At 37.4% G+C, this 24,242-nt stretch overlaps 1 protein-coding gene and 1 non-coding gene across 2 annotated transcripts; both read right to left on the minus strand.

The window, feature by feature from the left end:
* Window positions 1-3,214: 3,214 nt before the first annotated feature.
* On the minus strand, window positions 3,215-13,466 carry CCNG1 (cyclin G1). Its single transcript, XM_039460554.2, has 8 exons — window positions 13,232-13,466; window positions 11,876-12,139; window positions 10,074-10,327; window positions 9,375-9,453; window positions 9,198-9,296; window positions 8,852-8,976; window positions 8,782-8,802; window positions 3,215-7,980 (listed from the first exon to the last, which is right to left on the minus strand). The coding sequence occupies exons 2-8, from the start codon at window positions 12,137-12,139 to the stop codon at window positions 7,914-7,916; spliced, it is 909 nt and encodes a 302-aa protein (XP_039316488.1). The 5' UTR covers window positions 13,232-13,466; the 3' UTR covers window positions 3,215-7,913.
* Window positions 13,467-22,347: 8,881 nt separating this feature from the next.
* On the minus strand, window positions 22,348-22,511 carry LOC120360452 (U1 spliceosomal RNA). Its single transcript, XR_005576947.1, has one exon. It is a non-coding gene; the product is annotated as a U1 spliceosomal RNA (small nuclear RNA).
* Between the last annotated feature and the right edge of the window lie 1,731 nt (window positions 22,512-24,242).

The raw sequence follows: 24,242 nt of genomic DNA on the forward strand, positions 1-24,242 counted from the left end.
ATTCACCCTATGATGCCTGTCTTGCTCATTTTAGGAATGAATTGTTGGGGAAGAAGCTATTTTTCTTTTAATTTGATTCTCTTTGACATTAAAAAAAATTTTATTTTGAGTAAATAAAGTAAAATTAACTTTTTTGGTGTTTAGTTTGGTGAATTGTAAGTATAGATATGTGTAAACATCTCCACAGGATATTGAAGTGTTCAATCACCATAAAAACTCTGATGCTCTCTGTAGTCACACCCTTCTCCCAGCCCCTAAATGGAAACCACTGATCTAATCCCTGTCTCCATGTTATTGTCTGAAAGCATGTCATAAATGGAATCACGTAATTAAGAAAAACATCTTTATTGTAACAGCATACATTTCACCCATTTAAAGTGTAATTCAGTAGCTTTTAGTATATACACAGATAAATGCAACCATTCCCACAATTAGTTTTAGAATGTTTTCATCATCTCAGACAGAAACCGTGTATAGTTTAGCTTTTATCCTTTCTTCATCCCAGGCCATCCATACAACCACTTTTCATCTCATAGATTTTCCTATTCTGGACATTTCACATACATGGAATGATAATATGTGGTCTTTGATTACTAGCTTCTTTCACTTAACATGTCTTAAGAGGTTTGTCTATATTCTAGCATGTATCAGTACATTCATTAGTATGTCTGAATACTTCATTGTATGGCTGTGTCACTTTGTTTATACATTTGTAAGTTGAACATTTTGGGTATTTCTACTTTTTGGCTGTCATGACTAGAGCTGCTATAAACGTGTACAAGTTTTTATGTGCATATGTGTTTTTGTTTATTACCTAGGAGTAGAATTTTTAGGTTATATGATAACTATGTTAATCATTTGAGGACCTGTCAGATTGTTTCCCAAAGCAGCTACATCTTTTTACTTGCCCACCAGCAGTGTAGACAGGTTCCAGTTTCTCTGCATCCTTGTCAATACTTGTTTACCTGACTTTTTAATTTTAGCCATTCTAGTGGATATGAAATTGTATCTCTATGGAGTTTTGGTTTGCTGTTTTCTGATGACTATGTTGAGCGTTCTTTCTTGTGCTTATTGGCTGTTTGGGTATCTTTCTTGAAGCAGTGTTTATTCAAATCCTTTATCCATTTTTTAGTTGTTGTCTTATTGAGTAGTAAGAGTATATATTCTGAGTACAAGTCCCTTATCGGGTGTATGATTTGTAATTTCTCATATTTTAAAAGGAGAAATTCTCCTTTTGTTGATAGTGTCTTCTGAAACACGTTTTTGGTGTCATGTCTAGGAATCTTAACCCCAAGTCATGAGGAATTTTTATTTTGTGTTTTCTTTTTTTGAGACAGACTCTTGCTCTGTTGCCCAGGCTGGAGTGCAGTGGCATGATTTCCGCTTACTGCAACCTCTGTCTGCTGGGTTCAAGTGATTTTCGTGCCTTAAGTCTCCCAAGTAGCTGGGACTACAGGTGTGCACCACCACTCCTTGCTAATTTTTTTTTGTATTTTTAGTAGAAATGGGATTTTACCATATAGGTCAGGCTGGTCTTGAACTCCTGACCTCAAGTGGTCTGCCCGCCTCTGCCTCCAAAGTGCTAGGATTACAGTCATAAGCCACTGTGCCCAGCCTACAGCTTTTTTCTTCTAAAAGTTTAATAATTTTAAGTTCTATATTTAGAGCTGTGATCCACTTTTTTATGTAAGCTGTGAAATTTAGGTAATTTTTTTTTTCATATGGATGTTGAGTTTTAAAATTATTTGTTGAAAAGTTGTCTATTCCCCATTGAGTTGTCATTTCACCATTGTCAAAAATCAGTTGTTATTTATGTGAGTCCGGTTTTGGACTCTATTCCATTGATATACATGTTTATCCTTTCATAAATACCACACTGCCTTGATTATCATAGTTTTATAGTAAGTCTTAAAACTGGGCAGCATGATTTCTTCAACTTTATTCTTTTTCAAAATAGTTTTGGCTAATTTAGTTTCTTTCCCTTCCATATGAAGTTTGGAATTAGCTACTCTGTATCTACCAAAAATCCTACTGGGGTTTTGAATGCAATTTTGTGTCTTCCAATCCGCTAACATTAGGTATCAATATAGGACCTCTTTGATTTCAGTCATCAGCATTTTCTGTTGTTTTCAGCCTATATGCCACAGTGTTCATTTTGGGGAAACTATCGTATTATTTTTGAAACGTGGGGATCCAATTGCACATTGCTAGTATATGCAAACATGTTTGATTGTTTGTTGACCTTGTATCCTGTGTTCTTGCTAAACTTTGTTAGTTTTGGGAGTTATTTTGTTGTTAACTCATTAGTTGTCTACATAAACTACAAATTGGAACAGTTTTATCATTTTTAGTCTGTAGGCCTTTGATTTTTCTTGCCTGATTGCAGTGGCCATCCCAGTCTTGTTCTGGATCTTAGGATTTTGAAAGCATTGTCATTGACCATTAACTATGCAAGCTGTATAGTCTTTTCATCAATTCCCTTTGTCATGTTGAGCAAGTTCCTATCCATTAATTTGTTAGCAGTTTCATGAGTGGATGTTGAATTTTCTATAATCTTTCTGTATCAATTTGGTCGTTTTTTTTTTTTCTCTTTGGACTGTTAATATGATGGATTTTATTGATTCCAGAATTTTGAAACAGCTTATTTTTTCCTCCGAACCCCAAACTTGGTCATGGTACATTATTCAACTTATGTATCTGTATTTTATTTGTTGAGGAGTTTTATGTCTGTGTTTATTTTGGATATTGTGCAATTGTTTTTGGGCTTTTTTCCCCCACCTTGTATTATCTTTATCTTGGTATGGCATCATGTTAATTCTGGTCTTATAAAATGAATTGACAAGTGATTCTTATTTCTGGAAGAGATTTGTAGAATTTGTGTTAAATCTTCAAATGTTTTATGAATTTGCTAGCAAGGTTTTAAACAGTTCAATTTTTAATGAGAATTTATTGAGGTTTTAGTTAAGTTTTGGTAGTGTATACCTTTCAAAGAATTGGTTCATTTCATCTAATCCTTTGTGCATAGTTGTTCATGGTATTTTCTTTGTGCCCTGTGTCCTAATGAGGATCTATACTGTTATCTCTTCTTTAATTCTGAAGATTAGCAATTTCTCTTTGTCAATATTGCTAGAGATTTATCAATTTTACTGCTGTTTTCCAAGAACTAGTTTTTGGTTTTGATTGTTCTCTATTAATTTGTTTACACTTGCATTGATTTTCTGCCTTTTTTTTCTGCCTCCTTTAGGTTTAGTTTGGGCTTTTTTTTTTTTTTTTTTGTAGTCAGGTCTCACTTCATCACCCAGGTTGGAGTAGTGGTGTGATCATAGCTCACTGCAGCCTCAAACCCATGGGATCATGATCCTCCTACCTCAGCCTTCTGGGAAGCTGGGACTATAGTGGTGTGTCACCACACCCCATTAAATTTTCCTAGTTTCTTAAAAGTAGGAGCTTATTGATTCACAACCTTTTTCTTCTAATTTAGTAAAAGGCAGTTGGTTGATATAAATTGCAGCACCAGTATGGCTGCATTCCAAGCACTGTGATATTTTCATTTAGTTTAAAATATTTTTTGAGACTTCCCTGTAGAATCATGATTTAGAAGTGTGTTGTTTAATTTCCAAGTGTTTGGAGGTTTTCTTGCTGTTACTGATTTCTAGATGATGGTCAAAAAATACACTTTGTATGATTTTATCACTTTTAAATTTAAGGTTTAAGACCTACGATGTGGTCTATCTTGGTGAGTGTTCCATGTGTACTTGAAAAGAATGCTTATTCTGCATCTTTGCTAATTTTCTTTTCTTTTTTTTTTTTTTTGAGACGGAGTTTTGCTCTTGTTACCCAGGCTGGAGTGCAATGGCACGATCTCGGCTCACCACAACCTCCGCCTCCTGGGTTCGAGCAATTCTCCTGCCTCAGCCTCCCGAGTAGCTGGGATTACAGGCACGTGCCACCATGCCCAGCTAATTTTTTGTATTTTTAGTAGAGACGGGGTTTCACCACGTTGACCAGGATGGTCTTGATCTCTCGACCTCGTGATCCACCCGCCTCGGCCTCCCAAAGTGCTGGGATTACAGGCTTGAGCCACCGCGCCTGGCTCTTTGCTAATTTTCTATTAATTCTGTAGACTACTGAGAGAGGAATGTTTTAAGTCTCCAACTGTCAATGAAGATTTGTCCACTCCCCTTTTTAATGCTACCACTTTTTGCTTCATGTTTTGTTTTGTTTAGTCTTACCCTGTCACTCAGGCTGGAGCTCAGTGGCTCTGTCATGCTTCACTGCAGCCTCAAACTCCTGGGCTCAGTCTTCTCACCTGAGCCTCCTCAGTAGCTATGACTACAGATGTACATCACCACACCCAGCTAATTTTAAAATTTTTTGGTAGAGATAGGGTCTCCCTATGTTGCGCAGGCTGGTCTTGAACTCTTGGCTTCAAACAATCCTCCTACCTTGGTTTCCCAAAGAGTTGGAATTACAGGCATGAATGAGCCTCTGCACCTGGCCTCTTCATGTATTTTTATCATTATATGTCCCTTGGCAATTTTAATTGCTCCTGTTCTTTGATGAATTAATATAAAAATAGGCTTTTTATTTTTTGGGACAGAGTCTCACTCTGTTGCCCAGGTTGCAGTGCAGTGCCATGATTTTGTCTCACTGCAACCTTTCCGCCTTCCACTTTCAAGCAATTCTCCTGTCTCAGCCTCTGAGTAACTGGGACTACAGGTATGTGGCATGACACCTGGCTGATTTTTGTATTTTTAGTAGAGACAGGTTTTACCATGTTGTTTAGGCTGGTCTCGAACTCGTGGCCTTAAGTGATCCACCCACCTGGGACTCCCAGAGTGCTGGAATTACAGGCATGAGCCACCATGCCCATGTCCGGCATCAAAAATAGGTTTATTTTTTAATTCATCTTATTTGACTCAGATTTACTGTTTCTGGTTTCTGAAAAATAGGTTTCACACTTAAATAATAACACGTTTTATCAGTGTTATTCTATTAGTGTAAAGAAATAGAGTGTTATTCTATGATCATGATGATAGCCCAGAAGTTAATGTGGCCAGAATTTAGTTTTGACTGGAAATTATACAAGCAATTTCATTTAAGTCCAATTAGTCTTCTATTTTCAGAGGTATCTGTACAGAGTGGTTAAGAGCACAGCCTCTGGAGTCAGAACTGCCTGGCTTTGAATCTTACCTCCCAAGTACCAAGTATAGATCAGGGCCAAGTTATTTAGCTTCTCTGTCTCTCTAGCTCATTTGCAAATTGGGATAACCTTATTCAGGTGAGAGGGTTACATGGGATAATTCATAGTACCAGACAGTAAAAATTATCATTGCCAGCCATAAATGTCAGATTGAAAACATGTATTATTTTTAGATAGGATGTCTCATAATTGGAAGTACGTACAAGGTTCAGATAATACCTTTTTTAAAAAGTACTATGAAAAGTTACCAAATAAGTCTAAGGGAAGTCAATTATAAAAGGAGACTTCTTTTATGAACAATTTGTCTTTCATCAGTAATTCCTTGCAATGTCTACTTTATGTCTTATTAGGGCTGGTTGCAGTGGCTCACGCCTGCAATCCCAGCACTTTGGGAGGCCAAGGCAGGCAGATCAAGAGATTGAGACCATCCTGGCCAACATGGTGAAACCCCATCTCTGCTAAAAACACAGAAATTAGCTGGGCGTGGTGGTGCCTGCCTGTAGTCCCAGTTACTCAGGAGGCTGAGGCAGGAGAATCGAATAAATCCAGAGGTTGCAGTGAGTCGAGATCACACCACTGCACTCCAGCCTGGTGACAGAGCAAGACTCTTATCTCAAAAAAAAAAAAAAAAAAAAAAAAAAAAAAAAAAGTCTTGTTAGTTTGAACATGAACAGTTCAAAATCATATTTATTGCTTCAATTCCAATAAGAATTGTAATTGGTCCAAGCAGGGAAACATAACACATTGTGGTTACCTGGCATTAGCAACCACACTGTTGAAATGTTCTATAATTAGGTTAAGAGGGCACAAACTTCAAGTGGGCTGAAACTAAGAGTAAATATGTATTAAGGATAGCATCCATAGCAGTGATGAATCTAAGTGATAAAAGGGATTAATAATGCATAAACACCAACTTTTAATGCATATTCAACACTCTTTTTGTCTGTTAAAAAAACACTAGACGCCAGGCGCGGTGGCTCATGCCCGTAATCCCAGCACTTTGGGAACACGAGGCAGTCAGATCACTTGAGCCCAGGAGTTTAAGATCAGCCTGAACAACATAGTGATACCCCCATCTCTTTAAAAAAATAAAAATAAAAAGCCAGGTTCCAGGGCATGTGCCTGTAACCCTTGCTATTTCAGAAGCTGAGATGGGAGGATCTCTTGAGCCCGGACTGCCGAGGCTGCAGTGAGCCAAGATCACGCCACTGTACTCCAGCCTGGGTGACAAGAGTGACCTTGTCTAAGAAAAAAAACAAAGTATCAGCTAATACTCATACTATTTTTAATATGGATTTTATTGTTTCTGGTACTTGCATCTAACTTTAGTACTAAATTTAAACATAGTAGAGAGAGCTTTTTATAATGTTCTGCTACCACATTGCTAAAACAGATAATTAAATCAGGAGAAACAAAACCACCCAGCAAAGGATTGCATTTCAGTAACTTTATTGAAAGGTATATCCCTTAGTACTAAAATGTAATGGTAGTTGGTTAGTTTACTTCTGCCAACTCAAAATTAACAATGACATATTCAAAATATTGAGATTTATCAGCCTTTTGGGAAAACTAAAAAGTTACCCATAAAACATGGTTTATAAAAGTTAAGATATACTGTGGTTCTTTGGTTTTTCATTGTGTATTGATCCATAACATGATGTCAAATTGGTTACAGCCATTCTGGATGGACTCAGGCTATACATTGCACTGAGTAACTGTTTACAACACTTTAACACTGTATTTCTTACATTCACTGACATGGAGAATCCTAAACACTACCTCAGCAGCCTCATTCATAGTTATGAAGGTGTCTACTTGCTTTCTTAAGACTTTGTTTTAGCACAGTAAGGGCATCAGTGGAAGTACATTCTCTTTATAAAACTGCCATCACTTCTAATTTAAAAACAGTCTTTAGTCAAAAAAAACTTCTGGAATGTTGAATCTAGCCTGAACTTACCTTGGTGTGGGAAAGCAAATTTTCGAAGTGATAATTTATTCTGAGTTACTAATACAATAGAAACTAATTTTCTTGATGGGATTCAGTTTGAGGCAGTAGGTTCTGTATAAAAATTTTATCGTAGATACAAATGTCACCTGTTTTCTAGAAAAAAATATTAAAGATACCTTAATGAATATGCCAAATTTTCTAGGTCTGTATTTTTCTTTATATAAAATGCCCTCAAATTTAAATGTAATTCCCATATAGCAATAAAGTCCACATTTCTGGATTATCTATTACTTACATTATGGGGTGTGTTTATACTGCCTAGAACGTTAACCCTTATTATGCCTTAAAAGTGCATTTGTGAAATGTTGCTTTTGACGTAAACTTCATAACTTAAAATTTAATATTTAAATTAAGTAGGAGTAGGATTAGAATAATGAAAGTGATTGAAGCTGTGGGAAGACTGATAGTTGATGGTATTAGTGTGGCTCCTCCAATACCATTTTCAATACCACTTAAAGATAAATGATCTAATACCTAAAGTTAGATCAATGATAGAAATGAAGATTCACAGTTTACCTTCTCAGGCTTGTCATTAGCGTTTCACATTTAGGCTTTTAGCTTTGATTTGAATGCTTCACAGATGAATTCAAATCTAAACATAATTCCACTACAGCATAAACATTAATAGGCAGTTTTCTGAAGTCTGAGAGCATCATGCTTATCTCGTGTTTTGAGGCTTCATAGCTTAAATCCATTGTAACATTATGGAATCCATAGAACAAGGTTGCGGAGAAAGGCTTCAAAGAAGTTTTTTGGTGCTGTAATAATCCTATTTAAATAAAGAAAACAAACAAATTCCAACTTAACAGAAGCCAGTCTGCCTAAATACTAAGAAAACTGAAATGTTCATATCTAGTGTTTATAATCATATGTAGATGTATTAAATGTTAACATTTAGTTTTGAGTAGAATAAGATAAATCATCACTGAGTTAGGAAATTTAGATGGCAAGAATGTGTATCACATATGCAGAAAGCAAGTCGACATTTTTTATTCATAGAACTACTTTTTAGTAGTCCAGCTGCTATAGCAATGATAGGTTACTGTAGTGTTGACACTCCCTGGCAGTTTCCAGATACCTAATGTAGAGAGCATCTATCATATCCTACTTTTTCTTTAAGTACAATATCCAAGTTCGAACTAACTTTACTTATAAGCTAACAGTCTCACATTAGTTCATACATGGACCAGACTTCTGGTGCTGCTGTCTTGCTTAGCTTATGTAATTTTAAATGAGTCAGAGTTTCGGTCTACATACAGCAAGATCATGTGCAACTAAAAAAAAAAAGCACGATTTTATTGCTACAAGGATGCTGTTATCTAAGCTGAAAATTTAATCCAACAGCTAACGTATGTATCAGAGGTTGGGTAATTCCTTACTCTTAAGGTCGTGTACCTGTATATAGTAAAGGCCTTCAAATACTAGCTGACTAGATCAGCGATGTCATTTTCCCCGTTACTATTCCAGCTCCATTTTGTTTATTTTGAAGATAGTTACTATTCTTTAGTTGAAGAAAATTATGGCATTGGAAAATTTTCTTAAGAATTTGCCAATTAAGGAAAACATTTACCAATTAAGGAACCATTTCAGGAATTGTTGGAAGGTGAGTTATTCTGTAGTAACTATGCTTCAATTGCCGTGCAGTACGCCCAGAAACAATCCATTTCAACTTCTGAACATTTGGTTTGGAACACTTGTTTGATGAATATTCAGTTAAACACTTGGATACAAGCTCTTGCCAGAAGGTCAAATCTCTGCCATTTATCTGTATATAAATTTTAAAAAATTATTAAAAGTAAATCCCACCTTATTTAACTACATTAACAAATGCAATCCTATGAACATGTGTCTTTACTCATTAAAAAAATGTGAGGATAGCTACTTAAGTTTCAAATAAACATGACATCTCATTTTACTTCAGGAGATAGAAGAGGTTTAGTTTCTTTTACAGCTGTTAATAGGATTTAGGCTATGTCCTTGACATACCTTGGAATGTTTCTGAAGACATTCTACTCCTTCTGTTAACTCTACACACTTCTGTGCTTGGATCTCTAATGCAATGATAGACAATGCCAACACAGAAGGCTAAAAGAGAAATTTAAAGTAAATGCCACATATAATAACAAGTCACATAAATAGGTGTAATCATCATCAAATATTTACCTTTGCTTTAGAAAAAATGATCCTGCAATGACATGCCTTAAGTTGAGCTTCTAATCTTTCAAAATTAATGCTATTTCTCCTTTAAAAAGAAAATGGTATTGTTTTTATTAGATAATACTACTCGTAGTCAAAAGATATTTTTAGAAAAACATTGATGTCAATTTCTAAAGTGAGGCTTACATATATTTATCATACCAAATGAACTATTTGAAGGAATTCCCCTTCCATCAGTGATACTAACTTCTTAAGGGTACCATATGGCTGTTTTAAATAATTTGGGCCAAAAAATTAAAATGAACAGTACTATGCCACAAATATCAAGATTTATTTTCTTTTAGTGTTTTTTTTTTTTTTTTTTTTTTTTTACCTGCAACCATCTTTTTGTATAACTCGATCTTTTAGTTTTAATAAATATTTCAATATCTACTGAAGGTCCTTTTTTCCATAAATTTGTTTTAGATGCTTTTCTACTAGGTTCTATAAAAGTTGAAATATACTTTAATCCCAAGAATTAGCTTTAATGAAGCTATTGACAATGGAACATCTTCCCACTTATGCTGGACATTAAAGTTCAAGGAGCCACAGCTGTCATTTTACTTATTTTTATTAGAATTCTATGACGATACTGATTTTATGCAATATCCATACAATACCATTCTGATTTCCAAATCTGTCTTGTTCAAAACAAAGGGTACTTACCTTTCAAATGGCAAGTTCTCTTGCAGGAGTGAATAATACAGTTGCAGAAATTGAAATGCAGTAGTAGCTTTGACTTTCCAACACACCTTCTCCAATACAATCTTTTCCATTCGCATCAAGTCTGAAACCGTAAACCTGTATTGACTTATTCGGATTAAGTCAGTTGCCAATGGGACATTCCTTTCCTCTTCTATTGATTTTACAGCCAAATAGAAGCAGCTCAGTCCAACACATCCAAGGTGCTTGGGCTGTACCTAAAATAAACAAAACCAGTAAGTCCATGACTCTACCTTATTTCAATTAAAACATAAAGGACAATCTAGAACTGAGACCCAAATTTAAAATGCATATTTGAGGTTTATTTCTCAGCTGTGAGGGACTTAACACAATCCACTCATAACTAAAATATAGCCTGTCAACACTATGGACCCTACTTGGAACCCATTTTTGAGTAACTGGACTGAGTTTCAGTATAATGTTTGTTTCAGCATAGAAAAATTGTATGTGTGTGTTTTTTTAATCACTGTAAAATTACAAGTAAACATTGTTCTAGTCTGACCAAATAAGTTAACTAGTCAAAGACATAGGACTGAAATACTTTATGGCTTATTTATAAAATAAGCCATTTCTTTCCAGGATGCTGGATTTTTTCCAGGCTCTTGTTTTTGTGGGAACACATATAAAACAGTTTTAAAATACTATAGCATATACTGTTTACTCTGCCTGTAAAGTTCTATTCACTAATTAATCTTTATCATTTAGTATTCTGAATGTCTGCAGTATGAGGCGCAGTCAAAACTTTACCCAGTCATTTACTTCCAGTTTAAATGAAACTAAGTTTTTACCAGTATTACTAACTCTGTGCTCTTTTTTCTTATAACCTCTTCAGCAGTACACTTATGTCTCTTTAAAGGCATAATGTAGTTATTTTTCTTATCATGACTTGTACATAAGAGCAACGATCTTATTCTCACTTAAGAGTGAATTATACCTGAGGGACAGCTGTATATTATTCATTTGTGCAACATTTACAGAATCAAAGGTAGTGCCTTCACTTATGAAACGTCTAATGAGTTTTATTAGGCTGTTGAACACATTTCTTGAATCTTCAACAAATACTGAAGTCCTTCTTTATGATGCACTGTGTTAGATACAAAGGACTAAAATATGAGTTTCCTTGTAATTGTCACATCATCTTATTTTCCTCCAGTAAACATGGGTGTACAGGAAAGGCAGATGCATTTGTAACAGTTAAACTCTGAAAGCTGCATAGTCTTGTTTATCTAGCATAGTTGTTCCTCCTGCAGATATACTCTCCTCTCTAATGCGCGTACACTGAAGCTGGAAATGCCCAGCATAACCAAGTCTTGACTAGGTCTAAGGCTAAAACATTTACAATCTTATTTATGGGCAGTGATTAAGAAATATATCTTAATTCTTAGCCATAATCTAGCCTCTAATAAATTTTTGCGACTAATAATTTCTAAAAATAGTAAGTTAGTGGACAAATCCAACCTATCAACAGGGTTTATTTTTAAAAAACAACAGCCAACTTTCTTACTAGGAAACTGTAATTAGTTACTTGATACTAGACTTTTTCATTTCAGAATTTAAGTCTAATACTTGATGTACTACTCTTGATTATGATAAGAAATCATATTAATGCCATAGTAGACAAAACTAATGTTTTGGCTACTTGCTAGAAATAAAAAAGGTCAAGTTTATGAATATCAGCTAAAAGGTAACAAGTCCATCTCCAAAACAGACTGAGCAAAATTAAGAAAGTGTAGCTTCAAACATACCTTCATTTTCGACAGGAATCTGTCCAGTAAATTCACAGCTAGAGAAAATGTCTCTGTGTCGAAGCCAAAGAACTGAGTTAAACTAAGAAGATCTTTTACTTCAAAGTCCCTTAGTCTTGCAGTCATTCTGAGGCCATTATCGTGTGCAGATTCAATTAGTCTCAAGCCACAGACCTTTGGCTGACATCTACACTCCTGTTCCAAAAGGGCATTCAGCTGGTGTAGCAGTTTCTGAGAGTCAGTTGTTGTCAGTACCTCAATCATCTATATATAGAAAAAAAGACCAGAAAAGAGTGTAAGAGTAGTCCTTCCTGCTTTCTTTGGCCATCTTTGCACTGGTCCAGAAAGTAATTTATAAGTCTCCCATCCCCCAATGCGGCTAGTGCATCTAAGTCACTGCAAAATGCAATCTGTTATTTCTTCTACAAGTTGGTCACAACCTAAATTGAGTTCCTAGAGGGAGGGAACCATGCTTTTCGAGTTATTTATTGTCAACAGATAACCACGAATAGACACCGTAAGATACAGAAACCGAAAAGCAAATAGTAGTATTCTACCATACATTAACAACATCAACTGTTCAAGTTACTTAATAATTGTACTTAGTTCCTCATTTACGAAGTAGGGATAAGGTTTACGACCTACCTCACAGATTTGTGTGAGTTGAATGAAATCATGTAAAAGAGCTCAGCACGTTATGGTAGGTGCTTAAAAAAATACTGAACAATAATGATGAGCTTGAGCTTATTTCTAGATTTATAAAATGAGGGTAACAATAACTGTGGCTGAATGTGAAGCCTGAACAAGATGATTCATCACTTAGAGTACAGCACAGTGCCTGGCACACAATACTCAATATTAACTAGCTAACTTTTATTATTGCTGGTAAAGGACACTTAAAAGGTGGCTTTAGGAGGACGTATGGGGCGGGGGTGCTAACCTAGTCTGAAAGATGAACCTGGGAATTCCACTGATTTAATTATGCATAACACAACCTTGTCCCGGGCACAAGCTAAGCCCGGGTTACAAGGAAAATCCCTCCCCAAACCAACTTAAAGAGAGGAAGGCAGGAGGTCTTCCGAGTTGGTCACGTGAGGAGCCTCTAACTGCAGGGGTTCCATTCTTTCTCCCCGGACTAGTCCCTGGGGCTGGGCCGGGAGACACTAAGGCACCTCGCGAGGCCGGATCCGGCTCCGCCCCTCCAGCCACGGGCTAGCCTGGGCTTGTATTCACAGCAGCGGTAGAGTTAACTGCGAAAAAGGGCGCGGGCTAGACGTACTCCGCGCCCCGCGCCCCGCGCCCCCAACCCCACTCCCCAACCGCACCTAGCAGTCAATCCCCCCGCAGTCCACTCACCTCGACGGCGACTGCAGCTCCTCAGCGGTAACCACCCTCCCCGGGCCTGCTCACCTCACCCCACGATATCAGATCCGAGAGGCCTACGAGGAGAGGGGACTCGCAGGAAGGTGGAGAGAGGCCCGGGGAGGGGGACTGTCCAGGGTGGAGGTCTCGGCAGCGCAGCCGAGACGACTCGGCCCAGATCAGGGTCAGCTCGGAGCCGAAGGGGCCGCGGCGGCTCCGCCAAGAAATATATTGGAGGGCGGAGCTTTCTCGCGAGAAGGGGGTATTTTCACCGCTGATTGGTGTAATTCTTTTGATGGATGGCCTCCGCGATCCGTAAAAGGCTGGGCGGTGGAGTAAGAAGCCTGGCCAATCAGCTCACACTTCCCGTTATCTGGCGTCAAATTCCCCGCCCCCTTCCACGCCCCTACCTCTAAGCGTTTCTCACAGGAGAATTTTCCACAGCGTCTTCATTCACAGGCGGGCCGAATTAAATGCTCTGCCTCAGCCGTTGCCTGGGTCTGCCGGATTGGCCGGGGTTTCGTTCCAGAACGTACTGTGTGTTCTGTGGGGTTTAGAAGTTTGTACAGCGGTTCTGCCCCGACTTTCTAAAAAGACAGTGAGTAGTTAAAAAAGAAAAAGTCAGGCTTTGATTTTTCGTTACAGATAAAGAGGTGGTGGAATTTCTGTGAGGTGGTTTATCAGCTTCCAGAATGCTCTCTTCGTGAACTTTGGAAGACAGTTGATCCTTGCCTTCGTTGGCTTTTTGTACAATTTATCAAATAATGGAGTTGGACTGTGTCACGTCTTGACCCTCTATCAATTTTCTGAGCAAATTCAGAGAAAAGTGAGGAAAGTCCGTGAGTCAGAGGGCCTGAAAAACGGTGCACAGGGAGTCGGTTCTAAACTTAGGGGTTACACAGCGGTTGGGTATCTCTGTTCTCATGGCCCCAGTTCAGTTTCTCTTGCTTTGAAAAAGTGGAAATTTGGGAGGTTTGCTGTTTCCTCTGCTGTTTGCCCTGCCCTGTACTTACCTAAGGCAGTGCTACGGAACAAAGCTCTGGAAACGGGGGAAAGGGGTGGGGGAGGAAAGGGGAAGGAAAAACCAGAGAAAACATTGATACCTCACAATAATACCTCAGCCACATAATCAGGTCAGTTTGAGAAATGGGCTGAAATGGGGAAGAGGCCTTGGTTCCTCTTGAAAATAAGCTTACTTAGTGGATATAAATTGGCAATTTATACCCTTTAACAAGTCATTTTATTTAAAAATACTTTTTGCTATAATGTGTAAGTTTATAGATGTAGTTTTTCCTTTTGGCTTTTAGTTCCTATTATTCCTAATTCCTAAAATTAGGAATGTATACGCACAATTTTAAAAACATGGCTAAAGAATCACAAAATCTTTATGGCAGGCCGGGAGCGGTGGCTCACACCTGTAATCCCAGCACTTTGGGAGGCCAAGGCAGGCGGATCACCTGAGATCCGGAGTTTGAGACCAACCTGGCCAACATGGTAAAACCCTGTCTCTACTAAAAATACAAAAATTAGCCAGGTGTGGTGGCCACACAGCTGTAATAATCCCAGCTGCTCAGTAGGCTGATACAGGAGAATCGCTTGAACCCAGGCAGAGGTTGCAGTGCCACTGTACTCCAGCCTGGGCAACAAATAAGGCTCCATCTCAAAAAAAAAAAAAAAAATCTTTATGGTTGTGAAAAGCATGCATAGATTCACTAATATTTATTGAACATGTAGCATAGGCCAGTGGAGAACAAACTAGACTGGTACCTGTCCTTGTAGAACATGTAATCTGTGGGCAATATAAACACATAGATTTTAGAATGAAATACTTATTTTCATCTCCAGGAATAGCTAATAACTAGTTATGTGACTTTCAGCAAGTTATTTAATCACATTTTCTTTTCTCAACAATAGGAAGTAAAAGTACATTATTCATGGGGTTATGAAGAGGATTAAATAACACAAAGCACATAGTCACTATTCCCCACTACAGATCACAGTAGATTTCTTGATAAATGGTAGCCCTTGTTACTAAATTACTATTTCTTTTGAAATGTCTTACTTAAACAGACTTCAATTGTGTTTTCTCTGTTGTCAGACTTAGTCCTCTGTTTTCAACCTAGACGGATAATCAGAGTGTTAGAATTGTTTGTTTAACATTGATAAAAGTATCTAAATTGCATGTATTTCTATACCTTTTTATACTTGAAATTTTCACTTGAGGGCTTTCAGGTAATATATCATTGTTTATGTAATAAGAATATTTTATTTTACATTATAATCTTTCACTTTTTATTAAAATCTCAAATTTCTTACATAAAAAATTATTTCACTAGTACTGGAGAGGCATTAATTACATATAAATCAAGTCAAATTTATATTCTTTACTTTTCTTCCTCCCCAACCCCATCTGCCATTTTCATTTCAAAATGTTAGAATATAGACCATCATTTAAATAATTGAAAAGACCTAATTAACAGAATATGGAAATGTAATACTCGATTATCCACTCTTATAAAATAGAGATAATGAGCCCTTCATTAACTATGATTTTATTTTTAAAGAAGTGTGGATTTAATCATGAATTCCTCTTAAAAATTTGTTAAATGACTGACTTCTGGGGATATAGTCTAGGCTCAATGATGTATTCGATTCCTATCCTCACACTTTCTTCACTAACAGTTAAGTACAACAAGAACTAATGGGCAGAATAATCAATGGCCTTGAGGCTGGGCAAGAATCCAGGCAGTAACTGAAAGATTTAATCATATACTCCACATGGTAGACTGTAGACATGCCTTTGAACACCAAAGATTATAACAAGCAGGTATAAAACAGTGGCGGTATGTCCAACACTGCCCTGACTCACAGGGAAGTTCCTAGTTGGCTTTGTTTTTGTCTTGGAGGTGTGGGAGTCTGTGCCTTCCCTCCTGCACACAATATCCAATCACCTTTCCCTTTTTTCAGGCTTCCTGAGAAATGTCCAGTACTTTTGTGTGTAGCCTTATCCAACTATGATAAGGGCCAAGGAAGTAAGGGTCAAAAAGATCTCAGCTGAGTCTCCTACTTTCTGATCCTTCCTGTAACTACGCATTTACAGCCGTCTCCACTTTTCTAGCTGCTCTCTGGTGCATCTAGTCTGACTTATTCATCTGAAGATAACTTGTTTGGCAGTGACTTCTTTGATTCTTTATTAGTTCCTGGGATACCAGTGAAATTAAATACGGCTGGGAGGAGACAGAGAGAGAAAGATACATCAAAAAACATAGATTAAGAATTGCATGTATATCCTTCTACTCAGATTCTAGCTACCACTTCTATACTCAGATAAAATAACCCCTTCCAATTAATTGAGGTTTTACTATATATTCCATGAAAAACTAAATTTTTGACTTGTTCAGTAACCACTGCTATATAAAGGCACTGGGTGACATTAGAGAGGGATCCTCTGTTCTCTAATGGCTTTAGACTGTTGAGTACAAAGCTCAAAGCCAAGACCAGCCAAAAAGTAGGATACAGGGTTTGCATTTATTATATATCTCCCATGTGCCAGGCCATTGTGCAGAACTTAAACACACGTGACTTTGACAACTCTGATATTATTATTATCTTCAGAAATGTGGGATATTTTACATATCTCATGTTTAGTAACTACTATTTATTAAATGTACACATAACTTGAATTTGGATTTTACTGCATTTTTTAAAAAAAGTTTCTATTTCAGAACATTTCAAACTCATTACCCAGCTTCAGTAATCAACATTTTGCCCATGTTGACGATTTACTTTGTTTGTCCATCAGCAAGTATTTCTTGAAAACTTCCACACCATGGTATTTTGTGATCCCAGATAAAAAATGCTACAGCTTTTGTGCCATAGGGTGTGTTGGCTACTGTTCTCTGTGAAGGTAGGAGGGCAGAAGGATCAGCTGGGTAATTATCCTCCAGCTGATATTTATCAGCTGTTACAATGATCAGAAACCAGCACTGCAGGTGTTTCTGTTGTCTCCTGCTTTGAAAGGAGAAGGAATGGGAAGGGGAGAACTATTTCCTTTCTTATCCAGGTTTCTGCCTAGGCTGCTAACTTCCCTCCCCCAAATGCAAACACACGCATACCATGTACCCAAAATGTTTCGGTGGAGTCGAGAATTGGAAAATGAAATACTGCACTTAAGGCCTTCCTTGTTTCAGGTTACTACTTTCCTTTTCTTTCTAGCCTTTTAACTCTTATCCCCACCTCTGATTTTGCCAACCCTTTGCTCTCCCTCAACCTCAGTTTTCTAATAATTAGTACATCCCAAGGTGGTTTTTCACTGCCTCTGCTGTTGGTGGGGTCAGAGCTTCTCCCTTGCTGCCAGGTTCTGTGGCTGGTAGAGGGCAGTGAGGAGGCCTCCCTTGGCATTCCAAGGGTTGGTGAAGGGCATTGCAGACAAAATCAATATGTGCAAAGGCACAAGAGAAAGAATGAAATATAGATTACTCTGGCTAAAGTACAGAGGCTGTTGAGGGAGGTGGTTTAGCAGTGAAACTGGGGAGAGAAGCAGTTGCTCTTGTTGAGAGGCCATGTATACCATTCTTGAAATGTTGGACTTTGCAGTCTTTGGGGAACCTACCATGGAATTTAAAAAGAACACCACAATTGGGTATGTGATTTGGGATGACCACTTGGCATCAGGGTGAAGATTGGAGAGACGAGCCAAGATTGGAGGCAGGAAGAGCAGTTTAAAGGCCATTTCCTTAACTTAGGAGGAAAACTGAGAAGGTTGCAATGAGTTTTAGCCAAAGTTTGAATTGGGGTTCTATTTATGTATTTATCAGGGAATACAGGAAAAAGATCAGGTTTGCTGGAGGAAAACTTAAGTTCAAGTTGTCTAAGGGACTTCCAGGTGGAGGTGTCGAAAAGGCAGCTAGAGAAACATTTGGTGCTACAGATAGCTTTGAGACTAATCAGTAGGAGATGATTTGAGTCATGGAACCAGATCAGTTCAGGAGAGTTGAAGATGATAAATCTGAAGAGATAATCTAGGGAAAAGGAGTCTCTAAAGGGAATCTAGGAGAAAAGAGAGGGAAGAGGGAAATAAGAAGAGAGGATGTTATAGGAATCAGGAGAAAGTTTCAAGGAGAGAGTGAGCACTGGTATCTGATGCTGCAGAGAGGATGAAACAGTATAAACAAGGAGAGAATATGAAACCAACCAAGTATATAAACGATTCTTACAAGGAACTTGACTATAAGAGGTAGAGGCAATGGACAGAGGGTGGACATGGTGATGAGAAAGAGAATTTGCTTTTCAAAGATGAGCGAGATACATGCCTGTTTAAATGATGTCAGGAAGGAGCCAGCAGGGTAAAGATGTATTTGACTGCTGGAACAGTCTGAGGCCTCATATGACACTGGTCGATTTAATTGACACTAGTTGATTTATACTCAGTCAGCTGTATTGTTATAGAAGCTTCTAGGCAAATACAGACTACAATGGAAGGAAACAACACAAAAGAGCAGACATTCTATGTATTTAGCATGCTTAAAATTCTCTGAGTAGATGTTAAGAATGATCACAAAATGCTTTATAAATGTTTGTGTTTTCTGGCATATAAATGTTTTATATGCCTGATTTTCAGTATCAAATTGTTCGAAGGGCTCTTCCTTATTTAAAATATTGTCACTTGTAAAGTTTAAGAGTTTTACATCAGTGTTGAAGTGAGAGTAAGAAATAAGTAAGAAATAAGGGACTGACTACAGTCTGGGTCTGTTTCTCTACTTACAAGCTTTCAGCCTCCAGATCTTCATATTTTGATTAACAGTACTACCCAAAAGGTTGTTGTCAGGATTAATTGAGCTAATACATGGAAAAAAGTACATGTTAAGTTCTCAATAAATGTTAGATATTATTATTATCTGTAGACATAAGTCATCTTTTGAGAGACAAATAAATTACCACCCATGGCACTGCTGACATCAATGACTGGGCAATTTTATCAGAGTCTTTGTCCTTACAATAACATTAGTCTTCATATTGTTCTGATCATAAAGTGGACTTCACCTCCTAAGACCACATAAACTGGGAGAAATAGAAAAATATAAACCAATATTTTTTTTTTTTTTTTTTTTTTTTTTTTGAGATGGAGTTTCGCTCTTGTTACCCAGGCTGGAGTGCAATGGCACGATCTCGGCTCACCGCAACCTCCGCCTCCTGGGTTCAGGCAATTCTCCTGCCTCAGCCTCCTGAGTAGCTGGGATTACAGGCATGTGCCACCATACCCAGCTAATTTTTTGTATTATTAGTAGAGACGGGGTTTCACCATGTTGACCAGGTTGGTCTCGATCTCTCGACCTTGTGATCCACCCGCCTCGGCCTCCCAAAGTGCTGGGATTACAGGCTTGAGCCACCGCGCCCGGCCAATATTTTTAATTTTTCTTTGGTCTTCTGTTTTTCCTTAAGTGGAGTAAGGTGATACTGCATTGTGGTTTTGATTTGTGTTTCCTTGATCATTAATGATGTTGAGCATTTTTTCATATGTTTGTTGGCTATTTGTGTATCTTAATAATTGTCTATTAATGTCGTTAGCCCATTTTTGAAGGGATTGTTTGTTTTTTTCTTACTGATTTGCTTGAGTTTGTTGTAGATTTTGGATATTAGTCCTTTGCCAGATGCATAGATTATGAAAATTTTCTCCTACTCTGTGGGTTTTCTGTTTATTCTGCTTACTATTCCTTTTGTTGTGCAAAAGCTCTTTAGTTTAATTAGGTCCCAGCTATTTATCTTTGTTTTTATTACATTTGCTTTTACGTTCTTGGTCATGAAATTCTTGCCTAAGCCAATGTCTAGAAGGATTTTTCCAATGTTATCTTCTGGAATTTTTATAGTTTCTGGTCTCAGGTTTAAGTCCTTAATCTATCTTGAGTTGATTTTTGTGTAAGGTAAGAGAGGAGGATCCAGTTCCAGTCTCCTAATGTGGCTTGCCAATTATCCCAGCACTGTTTGTTGAAAAGGGTGTCCTTTCCCTATTTTATGTTTTTGTTTACATTGTTGAAGTTCAGTTGGCTGTTAGTATTTGGGTTTCTGGGTTCTCTATTCTGTTCCATTGGTATATGTGCCTATTTTTATACCAGTGCCACACTGTTTTGTTGACTATGGTATAGTTTGAAATCAGTCAAGTAGTGTGATGCCTCCAGATTTGTTCTTTGTGCTTAGTCTTGTTTTGGCTATGCATGCTCTTTATTGGATCCATATGAATTTTGTAACTGTTTTATTCTAATTCTGTGAAGAATGATGGTGGTATTTTGATGGAGATTGTATTGAATTTGTAGATTACTTTTGGCAGTATGGTCATTTTGACAATATTGATTCTACCCATCCATGAGCATAAGATGTGTTTCCATTTGTTTTTGTCATCCGTGATTTCTTTCAGCAGTATTGTGTAGTTTTCCTTGTAGAGTATTTTTGACTCCTTGGTTATGTATATTCCCAAGTGTTTTATTTTATTTTATTTTATTATTATTATTTTTTCAAAGAAGGGGTGTTACCATGTTGGTCAGGCTGGTCTTGAACTCCCGACCTCAGGTGATCCACCTGCCTTGGCCTCCAAAGTGCTTGGATTACAAGCGTGAGCCACTACGCCCAGCCATGTTTTATTTTATTTTTTGCAACTATTACAAAAGGGATTGAGTTCTTGATTTGATTCTCAGCCTGGTCGCTGTTAGTGTATAGACGAGTGTATACTAATTTGTGAACATTAATATTGTGTCTGGAAACTTTGCTGAATTCTTTTATCAGCTCTAGGAGCTTTCTGGAGGAGTCTTTCTGGTTTTCAATGTAAATGGTCGTATTGTTAGCAAACAGTGAATTTGACTTCCTCTTTCCTGATTTGGATGCCCTTTATTTATTTCTCTTGTCTGACTGTCCTGGCTAAGACTTCCAGTACTATGGTGAGGAGGAGTGGTGAGAGTGGGCATTATTGTCTTGTTCCAGTTCTCAAAAGGAATGCTTTAAAATTCTCCCCATTCAGTATTTTGTTGGCTATATGTTTTGTCATAGATGGCTTTTATTACATTAAGGTATGTCCCTTGTATGCCAATTTTGCTGTGAGTTTTAATCAAAAAGGGATGCTGAATTTTGTCAAATGCTTTTTCTGAAATGCTTTTTCTGTATCTATTGAGCTAATCATGTAGTTATTAATTCTGTTTATGTGGTGTATCATATTTATTGACTTGCGTATGTTCTTTTTATCATTTTTTTTTTTTTTTGAGATACAGTCTCGCTCAGTCACCCAGGCTGGAGTACAGTGGTATGATCTTGGCTCACTGCAACCTCTGCCTTCCGGTTCAAGTGATTCTCCCACCTCAGCATCCTGAGTAGCTGGGACTACAGGCTTGTGCCACCATGCTCAGCAATTTTTTTGTATTTTTATTTATTTATTTATTTTTTATTTTTTCCAAAGGTGGGGTTTCACCATGATGGCCAGGCTGGTCTTGAACTCCTGACCTCAGGTGATCCACCCACCTCGGCCTCCCAGAGTGCTAGGATTATAGGTGTGAGCCACAGCGCCCGACCTAATTTTTTGTATTTTTAATAGAGACAGGTTTTCTCCAAGTTAGCCAGGCTGGTGTTTAACTCCTCTCCTCAAGTGATTCACCTACCTTGGCCTCCCAAATGGTGGGATTACAGGTGTGAGCCACCGTGCTAGGCCCCTTGATTATAATATTTTCATAGCATCTTTAGAGTTTTCTACATATAAAATCATAACACTAAGATAATTTTACTTTTTAATTTTCAATTTGTTTTTTTTCATTTGCTTGTTTTTGAAACAATGTTCCCCAGGCTGGAGAGCTGGGGTGCAGTTTTGACTCTCTGCCACCTCTGCCTCAGCCTCTTGAGAAGCTGGGATTGCAGAAATGTACCACCACGCCTTGCTAATTTTTGTATTTTTAGTAGAGGTGGGGTTTTACCATGTTGGCCAGACTGATCTCGAACTTCCAACCTCAGGTGATCTGCCCACCTTGGCCTCCCAAAGTGCTAGGATTACAAATGTGAGTCACTGTACCTGTTGTTTATTTCAATTTGAATGCTGTATTATTCAGGCTTTTTTTGTTTGTTTGTTTGTTTGTTTTCAGGGGAAATCGTGAATGCATTCCCCAACTACCACAAATTATGCAGTTGAGTTTCCCACATTTGGGGAAATCACAGGCGTCAGCACGTCCGGAGTGCAATGGATAAGCCTCGCCCTGGGAAAACCACCTTCGTGATCATGGTATCTCCCCTGCCAAGTAAGTATTAATCAGGGTTTTTTAGAGAAACAGTACTAATAAAGTATATGTGTATATATATGTAGAATGAGAATTGGTTCATATGATTATGGAGGCTGAAAAGTTCCATGATCTGCTGTCTGCAAGCTGGAAAGCCAACAAAGCCAGTGTTGTAATTCAGTTCATATCTGAAGGTCTGAGAAACAGGGAGACTGATGGTGTATCTCGCAATCTGAATCTGATGGCCTGAGAACCAAAGATGGGAGGAAAACTGGTGTAAGGCTACAGTCCAAAGACTTGAGAACCAGGAGCTTTGATATTTGAGGGCAAGAGAAAAATGGATGTCCCACCTCAAGAAGAAAGAGAGAATTGTTTTTCTGTTTTTTTTCTGTTCAGTCCCTGAACAGATTAGATGTTGCCTACCTGCGCTGGTAGAGCAGATCTTCTTTACTCAGCCTACTGATTCAAATTGTAATTTCTTTCAGAAATACCCTCACAGAAACACCAGAAATAATATTTTATCAGCTATTTTTGTATTCCTTAGCTCAGTCAAGTTGACACATTAAATTGACCATCACAAATGGCTTCTATTTATTTTTCTTGTCTAATTATTCTTGCTAGGACTATGTGAAATATTGAAAGCAGACATTATTATCTTTTTTCTGATATTAGAGAATAAATTTTTAGTCTTTCAACCATTGAATATGATGTCAGCTATGGGTTTTTATTTATGGTTTGTTATGGTAAAATAATTTTTTAAATTTCTAGTTTGTTCAGTGATTTTATCATGAAAGAATGTTGAGTTTTGTCAAATGCTGTTTGCCTCTATTGAGATGATCATACGTTTTTTTTCCTTCATTTTGTTAATGTAGCGTATTACATTTGATTTTTACATAATGAACCATCCTGGTATTGATTCTTTTTTAAATGCTTGATAGAATTCACCAGTGATGCCATCTCAACATGGACTTTTCTTGTGGAAAGTTTTAAAATTACTAAACATTCTAATTAATTATTATAAAGTTATTCAGATTTTATATTTCTTTTTGAGTTAATTTAAAAAGTCTGTATGTTTCTAGAAATTTTTCTATTTTATCCAAGTTATCTAAGTTGTTAGCCTATAGTTATGAATATTATTTCTTTGTAATTCTTTTTATTTTATTGAGGTTGGTCATTCCTGATTTTTATAATTTGAAATGTATTTTTTTCTGGCCAATTTAGTTAAAAGTTTGTCTTTGTCTTTTTTTTTTTTTTGAGATAAGGTCTCACTCTATTGCTCAGGCTGGAACACAGTGGCATGATCTTGGCTCACTGCAACCTCCACCTCCTGGGTTTAAATGATTCTCGTGCCTCAGCTTCCCGAGTAGCTAGGATTATAGGTGCATACCAACATGACAGGCTAATTTTTGTATTTTTTTAGTAGAGATGGGGTTTCACCATGTTGGGCAGGCTGGTCTCCAACTCCTGACCTCAAGTGATCCCCCCACCTTGGCCTCCCAAAGTGCTGGGATTACAGACGTGAGCCACTGTGCCCAGCCAAGGTTTGTCATTTTAGTTCATTTTTGCAAACTAACAATTTTTGTGTTTAAAAAAATTTTTTCTCTGTAAACAAAGTTGCTGGGAAGTTTATACACATACACACACAAAATTTTCTCAATTGTTTTTCTCTTCTCTTTTTTATTTATTTTTATTTTAACTTTTATTATTTCCATCTTTGGTCTTGCTTTGATTTTAGTTTGCTCTTTTCTAGTTTTTTAAGA

This window comes from Saimiri boliviensis, chromosome 20 (assembly GCF_048565385.1).
Source record: "Saimiri boliviensis isolate mSaiBol1 chromosome 20, mSaiBol1.pri, whole genome shotgun sequence".
In the NCBI taxonomy this organism is placed as follows: domain Eukaryota; kingdom Metazoa; phylum Chordata; class Mammalia; order Primates; family Cebidae; genus Saimiri; species Saimiri boliviensis.